The 22,071-nt window shown below is 45.1% G+C and overlaps 1 protein-coding gene across 1 annotated transcript; it reads left to right on the top strand.

Annotated features, from left to right (window-relative positions):
• The first annotated feature begins 1,909 nt into the window (after window positions 1-1,909).
• On the top strand, window positions 1,910-6,288 carry dmrta2 (DMRT-like family A2). The gene is made up of 2 exons (XM_084676234.1): window positions 1,910-4,190; window positions 4,476-6,288. Exons 1-2 carry the CDS (start codon window positions 3,740-3,742, stop codon window positions 5,330-5,332), a joined length of 1,308 nt encoding a protein of 435 aa, XP_084532360.1. The 5' UTR covers window positions 1,910-3,739; the 3' UTR covers window positions 5,333-6,288.
• Window positions 6,289-22,071: the final 15,783 nt, after the last annotated feature.

The following is a 22,071-nucleotide window of genomic DNA, read 5'->3' as shown; positions in this document are numbered from 1 at the left end:
AGATATGGATGTATAGTTAAGATAAACTTGACAATACAAAGATGTGATTTTATTTTCAGCACGTGTGAATAACCTGAACACTTTCCCTGACACGGGTTAAGCCGAGTCCTAAAGTATGAGACAAATAAAATGAAGATCTCAATTGAAAAAGTGTTTAATCTTGGACTAGGCCTGGGAAACTAGGCCATAATGTTTAATCACGTGTAGCCGAACTTGTGAGTTTTAAGAGAATCGAATCAAGACAAATCAAACGATCAAACTATTTTCTTAAATTTGATTCAACTTTATTGTTATTGTGCAGTACAGAGCCCATAAAATACAGTTAGCTTTTAACCAAAAGAGCAAAAAATGTAAGGTGCAAATATGAATAACTTGACAATGAAACAGTGTAATGAGATGTGGGGCAATAAACCAGTCTAAGCCTACTTAGATTAAATAGTTTAAGTACAAAAATACTTTTAATTAACATGAATGGAACTAATCCAAAATGCTCAACTCTCTCTCTCACATGAAAAATATCCTTAAACTGTTGAAACTCAATTCAGAAGTTATAAATATATAGCCTATATCCATCTTTACGTATAACGCCTGATATTTCTTTTGTTAACATGCAAAAGCATGTTTTGCTGTTTCACTACTTAACCAATAGGCCTACCCAACAACGAACTTAGTTCTACAGCGGCAAGAGAAAATAAACCAGTCTTGAGCCTGATGTGGTTTACATAACATAATCTCCTCACATTACTACCGCCATTTATCACTGGAGCCCGAAATTACTTCTTGGTTGGCAATTTTCATTCGTGTGAGATCCGAGGCAAGATAATTACTTTGAATGTCAAAAAGATGTAGTTTAATATCGTCTCTATTAGTCTGTTGGTTAGGTAATTAAGGTGCAGATGACAGCGGTGGGGGAGACAGATGGCATTTGCTTACTGTGATTCAGAAGGTAAACAATGGCACTATGAGCGGCAGGTCTGCGTGAGCTGGGTGCATGCCCAGAGACGCGCGGAGCAGACAGGAGATATAGAGCTCGAGCGGTAAAGGTCCGTATCAAAAGAAAAGATAGGATAATGTTTATGAGCTGCTGGAAGGGGTGACGTGAGAGAGTGGCGTTGAGAAATGATTAAGCTACTGTAGCCTCGCCTCTATTCAGCTAAGGTAAACAACTTTAAGATCAATGCAGTCCCAACATCAGTGGAGATTTAGTTAGACTTTTTGTCTGTTGTAAACTGAAATAGGATACAGGCCTGTTTAGGCTCGTTGTGTCCATGTAATTTATAAAAACATTCAAAACATCCAATATATTTTACCATTACACGTATAATTGCTGTTGATAATTGTAGGATATTCTTCATGTTTTTATGTTAAATATTATTATTTTTAACATATACGTTTTTGTTAGGCAGCCATGGACAAGAACACAAAACACACAACTGTTTTGTATTAATTGATTCTTATCCTTAAACTATTTTGATCTCATAAAAAAAGAATTGCAGCCACATCTTTGAAAAAGGCATGATAATCATGAAATAATCGTTTCACAATTTCGATAAAATGTGTAATTAATACATAACCGTCACGGACGTCAGCGGAATCCCATCAGAGCTGCACGCGGTGGCTGCTGCCTCGTGGATCCTCTGGCTGAGAAACCCTTTAGAAGTAGAGATCACACACTTGCCACGTGCCAAAACGAATTCTGTCAATATCGTTTATTGTTAGAATTGTTTTTAGTTTTTTACAAAAGCTAAGAAATAATTCATTGTCAGTGCGTAACAACCAAAGTGTTGGATACGTTGCCTACTAGGCCTATTCAAGTCCACTATAGGCCTATGTGCGACATAAATCGAGTTTCTCATTAGGGCTTTAGTGTAGTTTGTATTATTAGGTAGGCAACACATAGACTTCCATATATTTATGTGTGGTAGCTTATATGCTATTCTTTTAAAAGAAGCATATTGTAAAAATGAAAGTATGTCAATGTTTTTTTTTTTACAATACTTTTGATATTAAATACCCTGGAATATATCCCGTAGAAAAACATTTGACATTACATTTAAAAGGTGGACATTCATTAGTATATAAATATGATTAGTGTTTACTAACGCGAAATTCAACTCACTGTGATAGACAACAATGTGCGTAGACTAGCCTAAAAGAGTGCCTGCCGCGAGCGCTCATTTGACAAAGCCAAAGTGACATGCAGCAATTATTTCAAGATGATTAGCCTATTTATTGGAAATATTTCAAAGTTCAAAGCAGTCTAACATGTCTTCCCAGGCTAATTTTCAAGACACGTTAACTCGTTACTGTAGCACAAGTAGTCTATGCGTTCTCGAACAACACTCCGTTTTGACAATTAAATAATTGATAAGATCCAAACTATGTTGATGTGTTTGATCAATTAGGCAAAATTACGTGCTTTGGTTCGATGTTGCAATAACATAAATATGTTACAATTTTTTGAAAGATCGATGTTCATTCTGTTTTCTCAAATTTAAAGCCTGTCACTTTTTTGTATACAGTCTGTCACTCAGTTTTCCAATAGGCTACACCTTAAAAAATGTACAGGCTTGGCTTCACTATGAATCAAGTCTGTGGGGAAACGTTTAAGAAAGGTTCGCCATGCTTTTAAAATCTCTAACATTGAGTAAAAAAGTTTGATTTATAGACTAGGCCTACATTTTGTTTCTCCCAGATGCATTTTAAGAGACAAGTGGTTTTAAGTCACGAATCAAAGTTGAAATACTACTTACCTTATCGGGTTGATGGTTATATGACAGTGACATAATCGATGGCTTTAGGTGTCACTGCAAAATAAGATATAATAATAAAATCATATTGATGATATAAACAATATGCATGCCGATCGCACGTGATGCCAATACAACGTGTCAACATATACCAAGCATTACAATAGCTTCCATCTTTTTAAACATCCACCCCTTTCCATTGACTGATTTAAACTTATAGTAGCCTATAATGTTGCGTTAATTAATGTTTTATGAATGTTCTGATAATATGTTTTCATGTTAAATGCAAAAAAAAAGCCAAGATAATGAATTGCTATTGAATTTAAATATAATTTCGTTGTTGATATCTATTTTAGCTCTCCATGGCCGCCCTCAGATTCTAAACACTTGTTAGTTGAGAAAGAACTCAGGTGGACACTGTAGAAAAAGGGACAAGCCAATCAGATTGCACCTTCCCCTTTTGGCCAATGACAGACGCCACATTGTTGTCAAATTTGTCTAATGAAAACGTAGGAGCAACAATAGAGAGGGAGAGGGAGAGAGGGAGCGCGTTCTGTATCTACTCAGAATCTCCCAAGGAAGTTAGTGTCTCGCGCTGCTTCGAGTTGCAACCTCGGCTTCTTTTGGAGAAATTAACTTTAGTCGGGGGGAGAAAGAAACTTGTCTTGCAGCACTTGAAGCACTCGGATACTGGAGTGTAACACGGTCAATTCTTGTTCTCCTGCATTGTTTACCTCTTAAAATTTGCCTAGTTTCGATTTGACAAGTATTTGGCTACATCCCTCCGGTTTAGGAAAACTTTAACGCACGTTTTTCGTCGATGGACAAACAACACTTTTAGATCGTTAACTTGACAGATATGTTGACAACCAATCAGCTGGTGTAAACGGATCCACGGCAAAAACAAAACTTCTACAGCTTCGAGAAACGAATCTATCATCGAGCCACATTTCCCAGGTGATTGTGTGACGGTTGTTGGCAAACGCGGAATGGATCTGAGACCCGAGCATTCCACTGTGTCCTCCGGCTCCCAAATCCATCACGGCGCGGGAACTGCAACCTCCATCCCGGTCTCCATGGCCAGCACGCTCCTCCGTGGTCCGCCGCTCCTCCTGCGCGCTACCGAGAAGTATCCCCGCACCCCAAAGTGCGCCCGCTGCAGGAACCACGGTGTGGTGTCAGCATTGAAAGGCCACAAGCGCTACTGCCGCTGGAAAGACTGTATGTGTGCCAAGTGCACCTTGATCGCCGAGCGGCAGCGCGTCATGGCGGCGCAGGTTGCGCTGCGGAGACAGCAAGCGCAGGAAGAGAACGAAGCCCGCGAGCTTCAGCTACTATACGGAACGGCCGAGGGGCTCGCGCTGGCTGCCGCTAACGGCATAATTCCACCTCGACAGAACTACGAGGTGTTCGGTTCTGTCAGCAGCGAGAACAACTCTGGTGAGTGGACGAAGGACGTTAGGCCCTTATTCTTAGCAAACACAACATACTGAAGTTACTTTTGTGCATGTATAACGTTCAATAAAAATTAGGCTATGATTGAACTAATTTGTGCCTGGAATTTTTAAATTATCAACACCCATCCCATGACGTTTGAAGTGTTCTGTTTTCTCTTTTGCATAAAAATATGCACCCAGTAACCCTTTAAGCACAGGTTAATTAGGCCCCTTTTCAAGAGAATCATGTAATTGTATTTTCTCATATCTTGAATAATCTGATTCACAGATTCCAGTATTCAGAAGTACGAGTTGTTCCCTAAAGCCCAGATGTTGGGGTCAGGAACCGGCCAGCAGAACGCGGGGAAGTCTGTGTCGACCGACAACGAGTCCGTCCCGGGAATGTCCTCTCCGGACGGCCGCCACGGCTCCGGGTCCGAGAACGGAGACGGGGAATCGTTCATCAGCTCTCCTGTGTCCAAAACCCTGAAGGACGGCGAGGACACCCCGGGCTCCGTCACCCCCTTGGGCTCAGACTCCGGCTCGGAGACGGACAAGGACGACCAGGATCCCTCGCCGTCCTCCGCCGCCTCCCGGCAGATGAACGCCATCGACATCCTGACCCGGGTGTTCCCCAGCCACAAGCGTAGCGTCCTGGAGCTGGTGCTACAAGGCTGTGGGAAGGACGTGGTCCAGGCCATCGAGCAGATCCTCAACAACAGCGGCCAGCCCAAAGCCCCAGAGGACACGTGGACCGCAGAACGCATGCTCCAGAGCGTCCATCAGTCGCCCCTGTCCTCCAACCCCCGGCCCATGCTCCAAGGAGCCATGACGCTCAGCAATCGCTCGGCCTTCTCCCCCCTGCAGCCAAACACGCCTCACTTTGGCACAGATCCCTCCACGTACCCCCTGGGTACTCATCTGGGGCTGAACCCCCTGCGGCTGGCCTACTCTGCCCACAGCCGAGGACTGGCCTTCATGACGCCCTACTCCACCACGGGGCTCATGCCCACTCTGGGCTTTAGGCCGCCCATGGACTACGCCTTTAGTGACCTCATCCGAGACAGGACGATCTTGCACAAGGATCAGAGTTACGTCAACGGTCTCTACGGGCCGCTGGTCAACAACAACCCGGACAAACCGTGAAGAGAACCCCCGGTAACGAACTCACCATGCGCCGCAAGGACAAGGAGACGCATGGAGGAACACTCCAGGATGGACTGTGTATTTGTAGCCAAAAGTGTTGATTGTTATTAAGGAGATCTGTGGTGTCTTTGGCTAATGCTTGCTGTAAATATGACCTGGCGTTTAGTTTATCTGCCTGATGGGCAAGAAGACAAACCAAGCATACTTATACAGTATATTATGTAATCTTGTTACTTTCCCATGTACAGAACAGTTGTTAAATACCTTCAGCAAGTCCTAATATGGAATTCAAAAATATTACGTTGTTGAATTATGTTTTTTTCTTTCTTTCTGCAAGCATAAAAAACAACAATATAATTCCAACCTCCCCGATTTTTTTCACAAATGCACTTGGAGTTAACCAGGACATCAAATGCATTAATGGTGACTGTGAGTTGTGCAGTTTTGTTAAGATTTGTCAATAATATTTTGTCCAATCCCAGGTGTTGGATGGTGTTACAGAGCCACAATACGAGGATAATATCTAAGTCTTTTATTTCCAGAGACAGGAAACTCGATAGCCTATATTTGTAACGTTATAGTTGATCGTATTTGTAATGCCTACAGTGTGGGAAGACCAAGTTATTCCTGTGTAGCTTCCCGAAAGTTGAACATAACCTAAACTTAACTGTAAAACTTGAACTAATTATGTTTTGCATTCTTTTTTCTTGATTTGATTAAAAAATAATAATAATATTTCTCCAACTATGTATAGTGTATAATGCATTTGATTATATAAGATGATTATATTATAATTGACCTAACTCTTTTCGTTGTTTATCAGCTGCAATATTTCTTCATTTGTGAAATGGCATATGTTAGTGCTGAATCAAGTCAATGGCTCATCTCATGTTGCAAGCTGTGTACCGTCACATTGTATATGAATTTGCTGGAAATAAATGTTATTTTATACAAAACCAGACAATAACTCGTTTTAATTAAATTAATCTGTAGGCTATATTAGTAACATAACAAAAACAAAAGTGTAGTCTTGTAATAATATTACTGTTTGGGTAGTATTGACCTTTAATATTGTTGTTGTTAATATGATTGTCTTTTTCATTTTATTGTTTGTTGTGTCGGGTTTGAATGGGCTTGTAGCCTAGGTCATCTGTTATAGCCTATATAGGCTATACAGCGTTCCACGTTCAGCCATTTCCCCCTATCCATTTATTGTGTAATAATACTACTGAGGTGTGGAGTCTTTTAAAATAATATTTATTTTAATCATAACAGCATTGCCTACGATTGAATTCATATAATTGAAATTGTTGTAAATTGAGACGAGAGACGAGACGAGAAGTCTTATATTAATCTCTTTACATATGAATAGTTCCGAATACATAATACACTGATTTTATATCACCCACAGTGGCCGAAGAAAGACCTATATTTTCTATTTATGTATTTAGTGTTAAACGCATCCTCGATGTCAAAGTCCATTCTTTCGGTTTCCAGATCGAAATAGTCCTTCAATTTAAACACGACGTTTTCCTAGAGAAGTTTTGCTGTCATAAAACTGGATATTAATTTGGATAAAAATTATGTAAAAATAATGTCATTTTCTTTGGACTTAGTTCAATGTATACGTAGGGCTACTCTGAAATGAGCCATTTATAAACATTCACATTTTAGAATAAACGTATTATTAGAAAAATAAGCAGTATAAACCACGCTACCACGTCTGCTCAAGCTATTCACCTAAAAATACTATTCTCAAATAAAAATGTAGGCTTAACACACAACGCAGTTCACAATAGCTATTTGTTTAGCATATAGACTACATTCAAACTGTTAATTGGTAAAAATCATATTAGTTTATAGAGTGGGCTACAAAGACAAGCCTTTGGGCTTCACCTCCAAATGCTACTTTTGAGTGACAATATAATACAGATTATACAAATCTTCCACTATCTTGCAAATGTAGTATGGTGTTCCTTTGCAATGTTAACAGATGTGTGAGACTGTTTTCATATATTCGATTCGACGTAGCCTACAGGATTCTAGACAACCAGCACATCCAGTAATAGCAGGCCACAACAATCTTTATTTTTAGTTCTCCATTGCCTTATTAAGAAACGACTGCGTTTCTCAAGACACGGTGCCTCGGTCCGACTATGACCATACGAACTGAAACAGATGTCACCTCAGCTACGGGGCTAACGTACAATCCTTCATAAGAACCCTTTCAGTGGAAGGCAAATGTAATATTCAGTCAAAAGTAGGCGGACTGCGCACCCTACTGATGAAAAGATGTCGTGTGACGTGTTGAATTCCTTTTTACATTTATGACCACCTCCCCCTGGTGGTCGAGTGCACACATCATCATCGTTACAAAGTTGCGATGGATTATTGAGGTTTTGGTGTCCCCTGTTGAACCTCTCCAAGGAAATGGATGATATTCACAAATAATAACGTGTTATTGTCGTTATCTTCAAGCAATTATATAACTTTTTGCATTTCTATAGATGCATTGTGAATAATGAGCTCGTACTGAATAGCCTGGATTGACTAACGCTACCTGTACACCCAGGGGCGAATATAGGTTCCCACTTTTGGAGGGGGGCTAAGCCCGTAGATAAAACCTATTATTTTTCCTGTGACCCAGCAAAAGTAGGGGGTCTGGGGGACTGTTCCCCCAGAAGACATTTTTGGAAATATCCTTCTGAAATAGTGTTCTCTAGTGGGTTTTAGGAAGAGATATTAACGAATGTTTTTTTATTTTTTTATTTGGGGGGGCTAATGAAACAAGTAGATACGCCCATGTGTACAGCTAAGTGAGTAGGCCTAATGAATATGAATTGCACATATAAACCTAAAGACACAATTAAACATCAAGGTATTAAGAGAGCTGAGGAGCTGGAATGGGGAAAATCAGAAGAATCAGAATCAGAAGGGATTTTATTCGCCATGAATGTTTGCACAACATTAAACATATAGGAATATTGAAACTTAAATATGTGAACTATACAAAAGGAGCAAAATCTAGCTAATACTAAGGGGGTCTAGCTAATACCAAGGGGAATAAAAAATAGAATATAAAATATAAGTAGTAGCCTTAATTTACATAATCTAACCTAAAAATATATAATTTGTTTCTGTTTTTTTATGTGCCCCTTTGATTACACACTGCCCCCCCCCCCCCCCCCCCCTTGGCCCCCCCAGTAAAATGTGTCTAAAACCGCCACTGGTAATTGGTCAAAGGAGCCTCACAATTAACACAGGTGAGCCCCACTCAAATAAATGCGCAGCGATAAATGTGTAACATTTCATGAGATTACTGCTTGTAGATAACGTGCACGCATGGATATATAGAATCAGAGATGGCAAAAATACACACATCCTTCACTCAAGTAGAAGTAGGCTACAGATACTTGTTTAAAAAAAGTTGAAGCGCTGACTAAACTTTTTCACTAAAGTTAAAGTAAAGAAGTGTGGGCTCTGACATACTTGAAAAGTATCCATTACTTCGACCTGTTTTAGGGTCACGCTGACGTCACATCATTTCATCAAATAGACACTATAGACAGGCAGCGCATTCACACCGTTTTGACTGCCAATTTCTGTCATATGGCCATGGGTGATCCGGAATGTCTCTATTCTCAGACAGCTCTACTTTTTTTTTGAACCTTATTATTAGAAAATATTTGTTGTAACCTAGAGAAACTTTTTTCAAAAGTAATTTTTCCAAGCTTTAGAAACTCTTTTCAGATTTGGCCCTCACATCAGTGCAGACCACCTGTGAGAACTGCCTATTTGGTTGAGTTGTTGTATGGCTTGTGTCAGTGAAGATTGAAACATGGTGCATGACAGCATAGGTGTATGCAAGTATCTGAATGGCCACTAGAGGTCAGGCTAGCCATACAAATAATATCTCAGATCTGTCTCAGAACACAAGACGTGTGTGCGTCCCTCCTGCCAGAACACCTTCCAGGGAGATGACCTTGGGTCCAGGGAGATGACCTTGGTATCGACCCTCTTAGTGCTGAACACGGTCACCTCACCTTACACTAAACACCTGGAGGATGAGGAGGAGAGAGGAAGCAAGGGAAGGAGAGAGGGGATCTCTAAAAGCCACCTCTTGAATCCGCCAGTGAGTGGAGGGGAATGGGGAGGAGGAGGAGGGGGGAGGAGGAAGAGGAGGAGGGGGAGGAAGTGAAGGAGGAGAGGGAGGGGGAGGAGGGGGAGGAGGAAGAGAAGGAGGGGAAAGAGGAAGAGGAGGAGGGGAAGGAGTGGAAGGGGGAGGAGGAAGAGGAGGAGGGGGAGGAGAAAGAGGAGGAGGAAGAGAGGGAGGGAGGGGGAAGAGGGGGAGGAGGAGGGGGAAGAGGACAAGGGGGAGGGGGAAGAGGAGGACAAGGGGGAGGAGGAAGAGGAGGACGAGGGGGAGGAGGAAGAGGAGAGAGGAGTGGGATGTGGACAAGGAGCTTGTCTGTTTTCCGTGTGGTGCTCTCTAAGTTATCTATTGAAGTCCCTGACAGATAAATGGGGACTCTGTATGCCAGGGGAAAATCCATTTAAATGATTACTCTACACATACAACTCATTTTCATTTAAGAGACAGTTTTGCAGTGTGAGCGGAATATCGAAGAGGCAGTGGAGGCAGTGGAGGCAGTGGAGGCAGTGGAGGCAGTCGGAGGCAGTGGAGGCAGTGGAGGCAGTGGAGGCAGTGGAGGCAGTGGAGGCAGTGGCGGCAGTGGAGGCAGTGGTGAACCAACAGAGTGGGTAACACAAACCAGACAAGAAAAGTCAGATCTCTGAAATACCAGCACTACGATCCTTCCTACTGTCCCCTAACATGCTTTTGTACATTGCTTTTGATAAAAGCGTCTGCTAATTTATTCCAATGGACCGTTTTCCTCGAGATGCTAGCCTTCCATTTCTGGGGAAATGGTGAGAAGTGCTTGCGTTGGTTGCAGCTGCAGTTTAAACAAATAATGTAATGTTTTTTTTACTATATAAACTTCAAACCTATTGTTTAAACTAATATGAAACATCCAAACATTTGAATCAGAATCAGAATGGGTTCTATTCGCCACGACGACGACGACGAGGAAGAAGCCTACCGAGGCAGCCATTTGGAGAAAGATAATATTTTTATTAGACTAAATCAAAAATAACTCAATTATTGATTCGTTATGCGATCTCTTCACTCCTCTATGCAAGATGCACCATGTAGCGATCATTAAGTGTCAGTAATGACATCCCTGTCTGAAGACTCGGGGTCATGTGACCGGATATCCGCGCTATGAGTAACCGCCTCGCTCTTCCCATGTTGTCCACTCCAATCATTCTGATAGTCACATGCCATCCCATGGATTGCCCTCCAGGACTAATGATGATCATTTCATACCCCTCTCGTGGTTTATTGTTATGTTTATTAATGTATCGGTCCCACCACAAAACTAGCCCAACAGCACAAATACAGAGAAAACAAAGTATTAGTTAACTGGTTGGTAGGTAAAACTTTAGTCAGCAGGCTACTAGTTGTTACCCGGTGTTGGAGAACAGCATATATCAGCAACAGCAGAGCACATCCTAGCACCACTAATGTACCATTTTGCTAATCTGGAGAAGCTGGCGGTGCTCTTTTTGCTCCTAGCTTCAGACCTGACCTCCAGACCGGTAAGTAACTTGTGCAGCTGTGCTGAACAGCTCTACTGCTAATGCTATGTGGGGTGTGGGAGCTAACCAGTAAGAACGGCGAAAATACATGGTGTTGATATCACAGCCTGGAAATAAGATAATAAGATGGCACCCTGACATGTGCTTGTGTCATTTCTGCAGTTGTCTTTTAGCGGTTTTAGCTAGGTATCTTCCAGAAGCTAACGAGCTTGTCTGAATTGATGTTCTACTGTAGGTAATCGCGCGCAGGTTTGTGACATCATGGCGTTAGTGAAGTTTGTGACTGTGGCTCGCTAGTTAGCTACCGTTAGCTTCACTTTTCGCCACAAAAACTTTATTATTATGCATAAATCGTGCAACGGAAATCATCACCACAAGATCTCCCTGGGTTCCTCTTTGGTCTAGCGTCGATGTTAAGGTTCCCACGAGGAAAATCAATGGTTTTTATCTCCATCTGTGATACGGCGCCCAACCCAGCTTTCTGTCCAGTAGGTGATTCTATCCATCTGTGATATGGCGCCCAACCCAGCCTTCTGTCCAGGAGGTGATTCTAGTGGGCTGTTTGTATGCGACGTGGAGCAGCCCTGACTTAAGACGAGAATAAACATGTAGGGAGCGGGTACAAAAGAGGAGGGAGGCGGGAGGGAGAGAGTCAGAGTATTTAACATACTGTAGGTCATGTGTAGGTGCATTGCTGGTGGAGCATCTTGAGATAATATATTGATTGAGGAAGCTCATTTCAGAGGGTCCTCTTGAGGACTGCTCTTATCACCCTGCAACTGAATCCCCCTCTCTCTCTCTCTCTCTCTCTCTCTCTCTCTCTCTCTCTCTCTCTCTCTGTCTGCCTGTCTGTCTCTCTCTCTCTCTCTCTCTCTCTCTCTCTCTCTCTCTCTCTCTCTCTCTCTCTCTCTCTCTCTCTCTCTCTCTCTCTCTCTCTCTCTCTCTCTCTCTCTCTCTCTCTCTCTCTCTCTCTCTCTCTCTCTCTCTGATCACATCAGAGCATAGCAGAGTAGGCCTGTGTGAATCATGAACATGCAGGGCGTGCACGCACGTACAATCTTAAGGATGTGCACGCACAAGCTCAGGGGTGTGCACCCGGAGGTGAGGGGCGTGCACGGCATGGCTGAGGGGCGTGCACGGCGTGGCTGAGGGGCGTGCACAACATGAGGAACTCGGAGGAGCCGGGTGGAGACGCCATGCCGTGCACACACAGCATGAACCCTCCTAATCTGCTCAAGTACGGAGTATCAGTCTACACTGCCAGGGCAGATAAGGTGTTTGTGGTGTGTGTTCTCTCTGTGTGTGGGTGCATACTTAGTGGGAGGTATGACAGGGTAGGCAGCAAATATTCCTGTCAAAAAGTCTGTGTTGAGCCCCTCCCCTCTCCTCTTCTTCTCCTCTTCCTCTCCTCTCTTCTCCTCTTCCTCCCCTCTCTTCTCCTCTTCCTCTCTTCTCCTCTCCTCTCCTCTCCCTCTCCTCTCTTCGTCTCTTCCTCCCCTCTCTTCTCTTCCTCTCCTCCCCTCTCTTCTCCTCTCCTCTCCTCTCTTCTCCTCTTCCTCTCCTCTTCTCCTCTCCTCTCCTCTTCCTCTCCTCTCTTCTGCTCCTCCTCTCCTCTCTTCTCCTCTTCCTCTCCTCTCTTCTCTTCCTCTCCTCTCCTACTGTCTCTTCTCCTCTTCCTCTCCTCCCCTCTCCTCTCTTCAGATTAGATATAGTGTTTATTGTGTATTACATTTAAACTGGCTGACATGAAACGTCTCTCTCCGCAGCAGGAACAGTGGGTACAGTAACAGTCTATAAATAAATGCGTTCCTTGACAGTTAAAACTCACCATGTCTTCTCTTGTGCTTTGATGTGTCCAGGGAATAAAATAATTGTTACAAAAAAACACCCCTTCCACTTCACTCACCAACGTACACATACTCTCACACACACGCACACACACATAAACAAACATACTCCCAGACACATTTGTGTTCACCATTGTGGTGTGCATGTTGAGGGGTTGTGAAGGCTGTTCAGAGTCTAGTCATCTAGTCATCCTGTTCCAGACCAGCCACCCAGAGAGGCTGAGTGACACAAGTAGGCTAGCTCTGTTTAAAACCTGCCTGCCTGCCAGTTCTCTCTCTTTTCTCTCTCTCTCTCTATCTCTCTCTCTCTCTCTCTCTCTCTTTCTCTTTTTCACTAGCTCTCTCTCACACAAGCTTTCTCTCCTTCCCTCATTCCTTCCTTGCCTCTCTCTCCTGGTTCCATGGTGAACGGTTCCACTTGTACTGAAAGTCATCAAATGAAGATTAAAGACAGCTCTGTTTCTCCTGACAAGCCTCATCTCCCCCCCACAGCCCCCTCTCCCCCCACCCTCCCACAGCCCCCTCTCCCCCCACCCTCCCACAGCCTCCTAGCCCTGAGGGAATCTCACACAATTACAGCTGGAATGGGAGCCATTGAAAGCCTTCCAAGTCCTCATTAATTGCATATTGCAAACAGTGTGTTTCAGCAGAAAGCCTTGATGAGGAGCAGGCACAGGGATGTGGTGGAGAATGTGTTATTAGCATAGGGTGCACATGGTGCATGGTTAGGCTCCGGAACATTCTCTCTTTGTCAAACACAGATACACACCCTCCTAGCCAATGCCTCACTGGTAGAAGTTCACCTACAGAACATTCCTAAGGCCTGCCTGCACACACACACACACACACACACACACACACACACGGCCAAAGTGAGAAGTGAGAACAGGAGGGAAACTGGGTCAGTTAGAATGAAGAGGTAGGGCACAGAGGTTGCACTCTCTTTCCATCTTCATCTCTCTCCCTCTCCCTCTCTCTCTCTCCCTCTCCGTTTCTATCTCTCGCTCTCCCTCTGTCTCTCTTTCCCTCTCACCCACTCTCTTCCTCCCCTCCTCTGACCAGCAATTACAGCCTTCCAAATTATGATCTATACGTGTGGACTGCACTCTGGCTCTGCTGGGCCAATGGAGATGGATGGAGGGCGGGCCACTACCGGCTGATTGATTATTGATTGGCTGGACAGAGATGGATAGGGAAGGAGATATGAGACTGGGACAGGGGGGGAGGGGGGGGGATGAGACTTGAGGAATTTATGTTTTCTGAGAGGAGTGGAGGAGAGGTGGAAAATAAATAAATGGGAAAGGCCAGGGAGGGGGAGAAAAAGGGGTGAAAAAGTGGCTGTGTTTATTAGTGAAATGGTCTCCAGCCACCAGGTGGTGCTGTCAGCTGTGTTTCCTTTCTCAGTTAGTTTTCTTGACAGAAGAGGAAGCAGGAGTACAGATTATTCTCTGTGATCTAAAACAACTGGATGATGGACTAAAACAGACAACAGCTAAACTGGAAATGTGGCACCCAAGCACACACCTTCATCCAAACTCTTCCTCTCCCCTCCACACATGCCCCAGGCCCATCTGGGTGAGTAGGAGTCTGTCCCAGGAGAGAGCAGTCCAGAGGGGCCTTGGTGAGTGGGAGGAGTGGGGGGGTACTGGATGGTCACAGTCAGCTTAGGGGGGGTAGCAAAGTCCCTTGAGAGGGCTACTGATATGTGTGCAAGGTCTGTGTGTGTGCGTGTATATTCTGTCTACATGCGCACACACACACGCATCTGTGTGTGTGTGCGGGAGTACATGCTTGTGCAAAGCGACGGTGAATAATGATTGAAAACCACCAATTTTCTGAGTGAGCTGGCGTGTGTGATTCGGGCCTGTGCCCCTAGACTCGCTAATTAGACATGTTTACGGCTCTAAAAGGCTGCTTTCAGCCACATGACACACATGCCTCAACAGACAGGTCCCCTTGGTGCACAGGTTAATAATGTTTCCCTCCACTAAGGCAAGGAGCCATCAAGTGGATCAGGAAATAGACAAAACAGAGCTCGATCGAACGCTGTTACAGGCTAACAGTAACCTGTCCTGTATGCGCGCACACACTCTCAACACTCAGGAATTCCACAAACACAAGCTGGGGCCACAACGGCTCAGCTTCCCTCCTCGGATCCCAGCTGGTGCCACTCAGAGCAGGCAGGGGAAGGCAAGAAGTATGCCAACGAGGGAGATGGGGAAAAGAGGGATGAGACTGAAGGGTGGAGAAAAGGTGGAGAAAGGGTGGAGGGTGTACATGTGTGAAATAGACAGGAGCCTCCCGGTGAATCAGAGAGCAAAACTAGCTGGGTGTGTTTACCAACACACACACACACACACACAAAGACACTGGGACACACTAATTCTCATTCTCAAACGACGATGGAAATCCTTCATTTTCCGGCGCTGTCATTCACTTCTGGAGAAGAGAGCCTCACTGCCTCTTGAAATGTCTGTAGAAAACTCCCTTAGTCTGAGTTATTTCAAGTGCACATAGCACATCAGCGTCAAAAAGTGTGCGAACGTGTCTGTTTGAGTTGGTGTGATTGTGTATGTGTGTTTGAGTAAGTGTTTGTGTGTAGGTGAGAATGTGTGTGCGCGCTTGGGTTCGTGTGTCGGTAGAGTTTGTTTGGAACGTAAGTGTTTTTGTTCTATTCTGTTCTCTTCCTGTTTGGGTAACCTCAACATGGGAGATGCTGTTTCGTAAAACTAATGCACCCTGAACAGGCTGTTTGTAAGACACCTCTACAAGGCCCGGTGCTCAACCAGAAGTCTTTCTGAGAAAAACAGGAAAAACTGCGGAACAAAACAGCTATGGAACAGGATCAGAAGCCTTTACAAACTATTTCTTTGAACAGCAAGTGTTTCTTCCAACGGTAGATACAATTCTAATCCGAGCTCTAAACCTAGGTCTGAATCTAAGTCTAAATCTAACCTCATCTCTAACCAAGGTCTGACCCATAACCCCACATCCTTAAATCAGTCCTCGCTCTAATCCTATACATCAATTTAAACCCAACTGCCATCTCAAAATGTAACCCTACACGTATCTTAACCGTAACCTCTGTCTAATCTAAACCATTAACCCACAGTAGGTCTAATCCTAATCCTAAAACTAGGTCTAATCTTTATTCTGTCTTTTGTGGAGAGGAGAGGACATTATATGAAGAGTTCAATAATCTCTTTAGAGCTTAATGAAAGGGCGAAGAAAGAAAATAAAGAAAAATTGGAGAAAAGCCGTCCCAGTAATGTATGGCCACCTTCTTAAACCCCAGTGTTTAACACCAGCCTAAATCCCTCAACTTCTCCAGAAAACTTCAACAATTTCGCAGTCGAGTAATCTCCAGATTTAATAACCTTAAGCTTCCCTCGCTCCGCGAATCTGACGTCCCCGCATACTCCACCCTCCCTCCCCATCCCTCCCTCCCTCCCCTCCTCCCCCATCCCTCTCTCCCTGCCTCCCTCTCCTCCACCTGCATTTTATCTCCATAATGCGGGTGTGTGGTGTGGGCTGTCTCGCTGGGAGAGATAAGGAAACCCTAACCCATATTTTAATAGCTTCTCTCAGCTATCTCACCCTCCCAACACCTCCGCTGCCTCTCACCTTGAAACGCCAAGAGGAGATTCCCCTGAAACGCTGTGACTGTCGGTGAGGTGTTAGTGCATCGTGTGTTAGTGTGTTTGTGTGTGTGTGTTTTGAATGAGAGAGATAGAGGCATACTAACAAGGAGTGTCTGTATGTGTGTGAGAGAAAGAGATAGAGAGAGCAAAGGAGTGGAAGAGAAGGTGGACAGAATGCTGATTTCCTGGTCGGTGTCTCTAACAGGCGGACTGTGTGCTTCTGGTCTGGAGGGGGAAGAAGGTCTGGATCTGGTTATGACTTCCTTCCTTTCATCCTTCCTTCCTTGCCTCCTTCAATCAATCAATCACAATCCCTCCCTCTCTAGTCCTGTGATGTCAGAGAGAACCGAACAGGGGAGAATGAAGGATGGGTTTCACCCCAATCACAATTATTGGGGTCTGTAGGAGCCAAATGAGCCGAACATTTCTAGTCTAAGATGTCAGCAATGTGCTTCCCCCTAGTGGTGAGTAATGTGCTTTCCTCGTGGTGAGTAATTACACATTTAGCCTTAAACTGGCTGAAGACTGGGCTATGCTCACCTGTAGACCACAGAGCTGAAATCGTTTTTCAACGTCATTGCTTTGTGTTTCTGTTGTTTCATTTTGTTTGGACAGGAATCTTTCGTTTGTCTTTACAATCGCTTTCTTTTCATGTTGCGTCAAATCTTTTTTCCCATCTGCATTTTATAATAGAATTAGCCTAGCTAGCGTATTCACAGCTACAACCATTGTCAGTCTTCCTCAAGTACCAACGATCAAGAACAAACAGCCAACGGCCGTGAGTAAACCAGTGCAAAGTTAAACTGCGTGTAGACTGCATTCAAGCGAACTTAATTTGATCTCGTCTCTTGGCGATCGAAAGAACGTCACGTTAGGTTTTTAGAAAACGCCGCGTCTCTGCCTCAATCCTGACCCCAACTCTTACCACGGAGACTTATCTTTTATCGTTTGTGTACAGTCTGCCAAGTTGAAGCTTCAACCAATAAACAAGTGTTGACTTATGGTCAAAAACATCTGTTTGGCTGATGAAGATTCCCCAGAAAAATAAAGAATAATTGAAAAAGAAAAACCCCCGTTAAAGAGTCACACCAGAAAGCAGGCTGCGGTGTCCTGATAGGATGCCTGCCAGCTAAGCAGAACATGGCGCTAAAGGCCACACACACACACGCACAGACACACACACACACAGACATATACACACATGTTGCAAACATGCAAGCACCATCTCAACCCAGAGAGAGAGTTTAGAAGGGGTAGAGGGTGTAAGTGGATGTCCTTCAACAGACAGTGATCTTTCACAGTGATGAAAAGCTTCTTCTATTTCAGGTTTCCATAAACCCAAGGTTCAAAGTTCACCCTTCATCGTGTTTGATATGGAACATCATTGAATGGTGGAGGTCAGGGTCGAGGGGGTCACCTCCATCTCAATCAATCCGACGGGTCTAACCTGTCAGGGAATTAGAATAATCTATGAACGTTTGACTCGTTCTGGAGGTAATCCCTGTTTGAGGCTGTGTGTGTGTGTGTGTGTGCGTGTGTGTGTGTGTGTGTGTGTGTGTGTGTGTGTGTGTGTGTGTGTGTGTGTGTGTGTGTGTGTGTGTGTGTGTGTGTGTGTGTGTGTGTGTGTGAGGGGGGATCACATGGCTCTGGGGAGCTGGCAGGACGAGCAAAGAGAAAAGACGTTTTTTGGTTCATGTTCAAGCCTCCAGACGGGTAAAGAGTATGTCTCGGCTCCAGAAAACCTCTTTAACCCTAAACTCTGTACGAACCCAACCTGGGTGACCTCTGGCTAACGGGTGGCTAATGACTGCAGAGACACAGGTCACCCTGGCTAGCGTTTTAGCTTATTAGCGCTAGCTTTTTTTTTTACTGACAGTGAACCTCAGCAGAAGTGCTACTGGATGAACTTTGTCAAAGAATGACTTTCACCAGATTTGACATTAATTAACCATTTTTCGCTGTTCTGTTTAGTCTGTTTAATATGTGTGGACATGTGTGGACGTGTGAGTGAGAGAGAGAGAGAAAAAGGAAAATAGAGAGTAGACAGTGTGGGTATATGGATAATTAAAGTGCACTGTATATGCGTGTGCATGCGTGTGTGTGTGAAACTGCAGTCTGGTTTCAGAGTGTGAGCTGTGACAGTCATCCATCCTGTCAGCAGAAACAAGATACATGGCAGAGAATGAGGGAAAAATAATACATATAAAAGCTTATTGTGCACATATGGTCCATTAAGCATTTCCCAGTTGTGTTTATGGCTGGTTTAATCTTTTTTAATCTGTCAGAAAATCAATTTGTTCATGTTGCTGCCAAGTTGTTAAGGAGAGCACTCCATCACGTTTACACAGAATCTGTCTCTGTCTGTCTGGACGGAGAGAGGGAAGGGAAGAGGAAGACGAAGAGAACAGCCACATTTATAACCTGTGTGCTTTAGAGCATTATTTTGACCATTATTTTTCTTATTTGATATAATGCGCTTTACTTTGTAAAAAAAATTAAAAAAAAAAAATTGTGTGTGTCATCTATTTGTGTGTGTAGGTGTGTGTCATGTGTGTGTGCGCATATGGGTTTTTGAGCTACCCTGACCCTCCCTCCTTTCCCCACGGTGAAGCCACTATTATCTGGCATTCTGCTAAAACCCAGTTAGTCTGCCTGTAATTCCTCCAAGAGGCGGGAGACTGAAAGAGCTCATTTGACAGAACAAGTTTAACAGTCAGACAGACTTTTTTGAATCAGAGGAGGATTTATGCGAAGGGCTGGGATACCTGGGATAACACGATGGGTTTACAGAATCCATTACCTCTGCAGGGATTAGGAACACAGGCAGTCAGGCCCCTGACTCCCTGATAACTCCCTCATGAAGACATTGCAGGGCATTGAAATATGTCGTTTCCCATTCACAGACAAAATGCCTCGGATGAAAAACCATTAAAATCGTCAGCAATTTATTTGTCAGCTTAGAAAATGGGAAGCTGTATCTCCTGGAAGCTTTATGTTTTTTTCCCCTCCTGCTTTGTGGCTATTTTCTCCTTGAGCTCACAGGAACAGAAACGCCTTATTAGTCTCGACACAGAGGGAACTCGAGGAACGTTATTTGTTTATGCACTGAAGCCTAAAGGAGAGGAGGGTAGGGGAGACGGAGAGGAGGATAGGGGAGAGGAGGGTAGGGGAAAGGGAGAGGAGGGGAGAGGGAGAGGGAGAAGAGGGTAGGGGAGAGGAGGGGTGAGGAGAGAAGGGGAGGCGAGAGGAGGATAGGGGAGAAGGAGAAGAGGGGAGGGGAGTGGAGAGAAGGGAGAAGAGGGTAGAGGAGAAGGAGAAGAGGAGGGGAGAGGGAGGGGAGAGGAGGGAGGGGAGAGGAGAGGGAAAGCAGAGGAAAGGAGAGGGAGAGGAGGGGAGAGGGAGAGGAGAGGAGGGAGGGGAGAGGAGAGGGAAAGCAGAGGAAAGGAGAGGGAGAGGAGGGGAGAGGGAGGGGAGAGGAGGGAGGGGAGAGGAGAGGAGAGGGAAAGCAGAGGAAAGGAGAGGGAGAGGAGAGGAGGGGAGAGGGAGAGGAGAGGAGGGAGGGGAGAGGAGAGGGAAAGCAGAGGAAAGGAGAGGGAGAGGAGGGGAGAGGGAGGGGAGAGGAGGGAGGGGAGAGGAGAGGGAAAGCAGAGGAAAGGAGAGGGAGAGGAGGGGAGAGGGAGGGGAGAGGAGGGAGGGGAGAGGAGAGGGAAAGCAGAGGAAAGGAGAGGGAGAGGAGGGGAGAGGGAGGGGAGAGGAGAGGGAAAGCAGAGGAAAGGAGAGGGAGAGGAGAGGAGAGGGAGGGGAGAGGAGGGGAGAGGCGAGGCAAGTGTTTAAGGCTGCCTGCTATTGTCCCTCCAGTTCCCCTGAGTGATTATCCTTGTCAGGCCTTCCTATACACACACACACACACACACACTGCAGATCCATAAAACACCTGTCTCCTAAGGTGAGTGAGAGCCTGCACCAGGGCGCTCCTCCACACTTCACTGTGCAGTATCTCCAGCAGAAGCCCTCGTTAAAGAACAGACCTGCACCATTAACTGGCCAGCAACAGCACTAGGGTGCAGTTAAGGTGTGTGTGTGTGTGTGTAGGAGAAGTCTTTTTTAAGCCCAGATTCCATTCATTTATTAATTCACAGATAAATTCTCAGGTATCGCAGATGTTGAATCTATACAAATATATTTCATAATACATATATAATTCCAAAGAATCCCAGGTTTTCACATAGAAATTCCATCCATTGTGCGTGTTTGTTTTGACAGACCGGGCATGCCTGTGTGGCGTGGGTCCACTGTGACTCCGGCATGTGCAGGTGGGGGAGAAGGCCTGGCAGGGCGGGGCAGGGAGGGAGGGATGAGGGGGTCCACAGAGCTGGAGGCGTGGGGCTCAAGGCCAAAGTAGACAATCAATATCTGTCAGATGAAATGGGCCGTTGCTCTGGGACAGGACCTCGCTACTCTGAATGAGTTATGGATAGCTCTCTCTCTCCTTCTCTCTCTCTTACTCTGTCTCTCTTTCTCTCTGTCTCTCAGATCAGGGTAGGATCGAGGGAGCGAGGAGAAAACTGCAGATGTTGGGAGTAGAGAAAGAGAGGGGAGATGAATAGATGTTTGCTTGTCATCCTTTAGTTGCTTGAAATGTTTACAAGCGGGTCAAAGCAAGGCTGTTTGAACAGCGAAATATTTAGGTGTGTGCGTATCCTACCGAGGAGACGCTCAGTAACTGTTCCTCTCTCTCCAGTTTGGTCTCTCCAGTCTGGTCTCTCCAGTCTGGTCTCTTCTACACTTGACCGGGTCATTCCTGTGTGTCGGTCTCGATGCCTGAAAGATGTGAAATGTTCCACCCATCTTGGAGTTGCCTCAGACTGAATGTCTGAATGTCCTTCATAATAGTTATCAGCCTGTGTGTGTGTGAGTGTGTGAGAGTGTGTGTGAGTGATGATTCAGCACTGTATTTCCCAGCCAAACAGATGTTGTTCTCCAGCAGTGTGCGGAGGAACGCCCACGGTGTCCTGCATGGGACATTTGGCATCCTGACATTTCCTATTATTCACACAGAGAAGAGTTCCAATCACAAGGACAGACAGGGGACACTGCTGAATTGAGGGAGGGAGGGAGGGAGGGAGGGAAGGAAGGAAGGAGGGAGGGAAGGGTGGAGAGATGAAGGGATGGAAAATTAAGGGAGAGATGGAAGGATGGAGTCGGTGTAGGAGCAGGTATGTGGGTGGTGTAGGAAGAGGTATGAGGGTGGTGTAGGAGCAGGTATGTGGGTGGTGTAGGAGCAGGTATGTGGGTGGTGTAGGAGGAGGTATGAGGGTGGTGTAGGAGCAGGTATGAGGGTGGTGTAGGAGCAGGTATGTGGGTGGTGTAGGAGCAGGTATGTGGGTGGTGTAGGAGCAGGTATGAGGGTGGTGTAGGAGCAGGTATGTGGGTGGTGTAGGAGCAGGTATGTGGGTGGTGTAGGAGCAGGTATGTGGGTGGTGTAGGAGCAGGTATGTGGGTGGTGTAGGAGGAGGTATGAGGGTGGTGTAGGAGCAGGTATGTGGGTGGTGTAGGAGCAGGTATGAGGGTGGTGTAGGAGCAGGTATGT

This window comes from Hypomesus nipponensis, chromosome 16 (genome assembly GCF_054491055.1).
Source record: "Hypomesus nipponensis isolate SF chromosome 16, ASM5449105v1, whole genome shotgun sequence".
Lineage (NCBI taxonomy): Eukaryota > Metazoa > Chordata > Actinopteri > Osmeriformes > Osmeridae > Hypomesus > Hypomesus nipponensis.
This window is presented reverse-complemented; position numbering and strand designations above follow the sequence as displayed.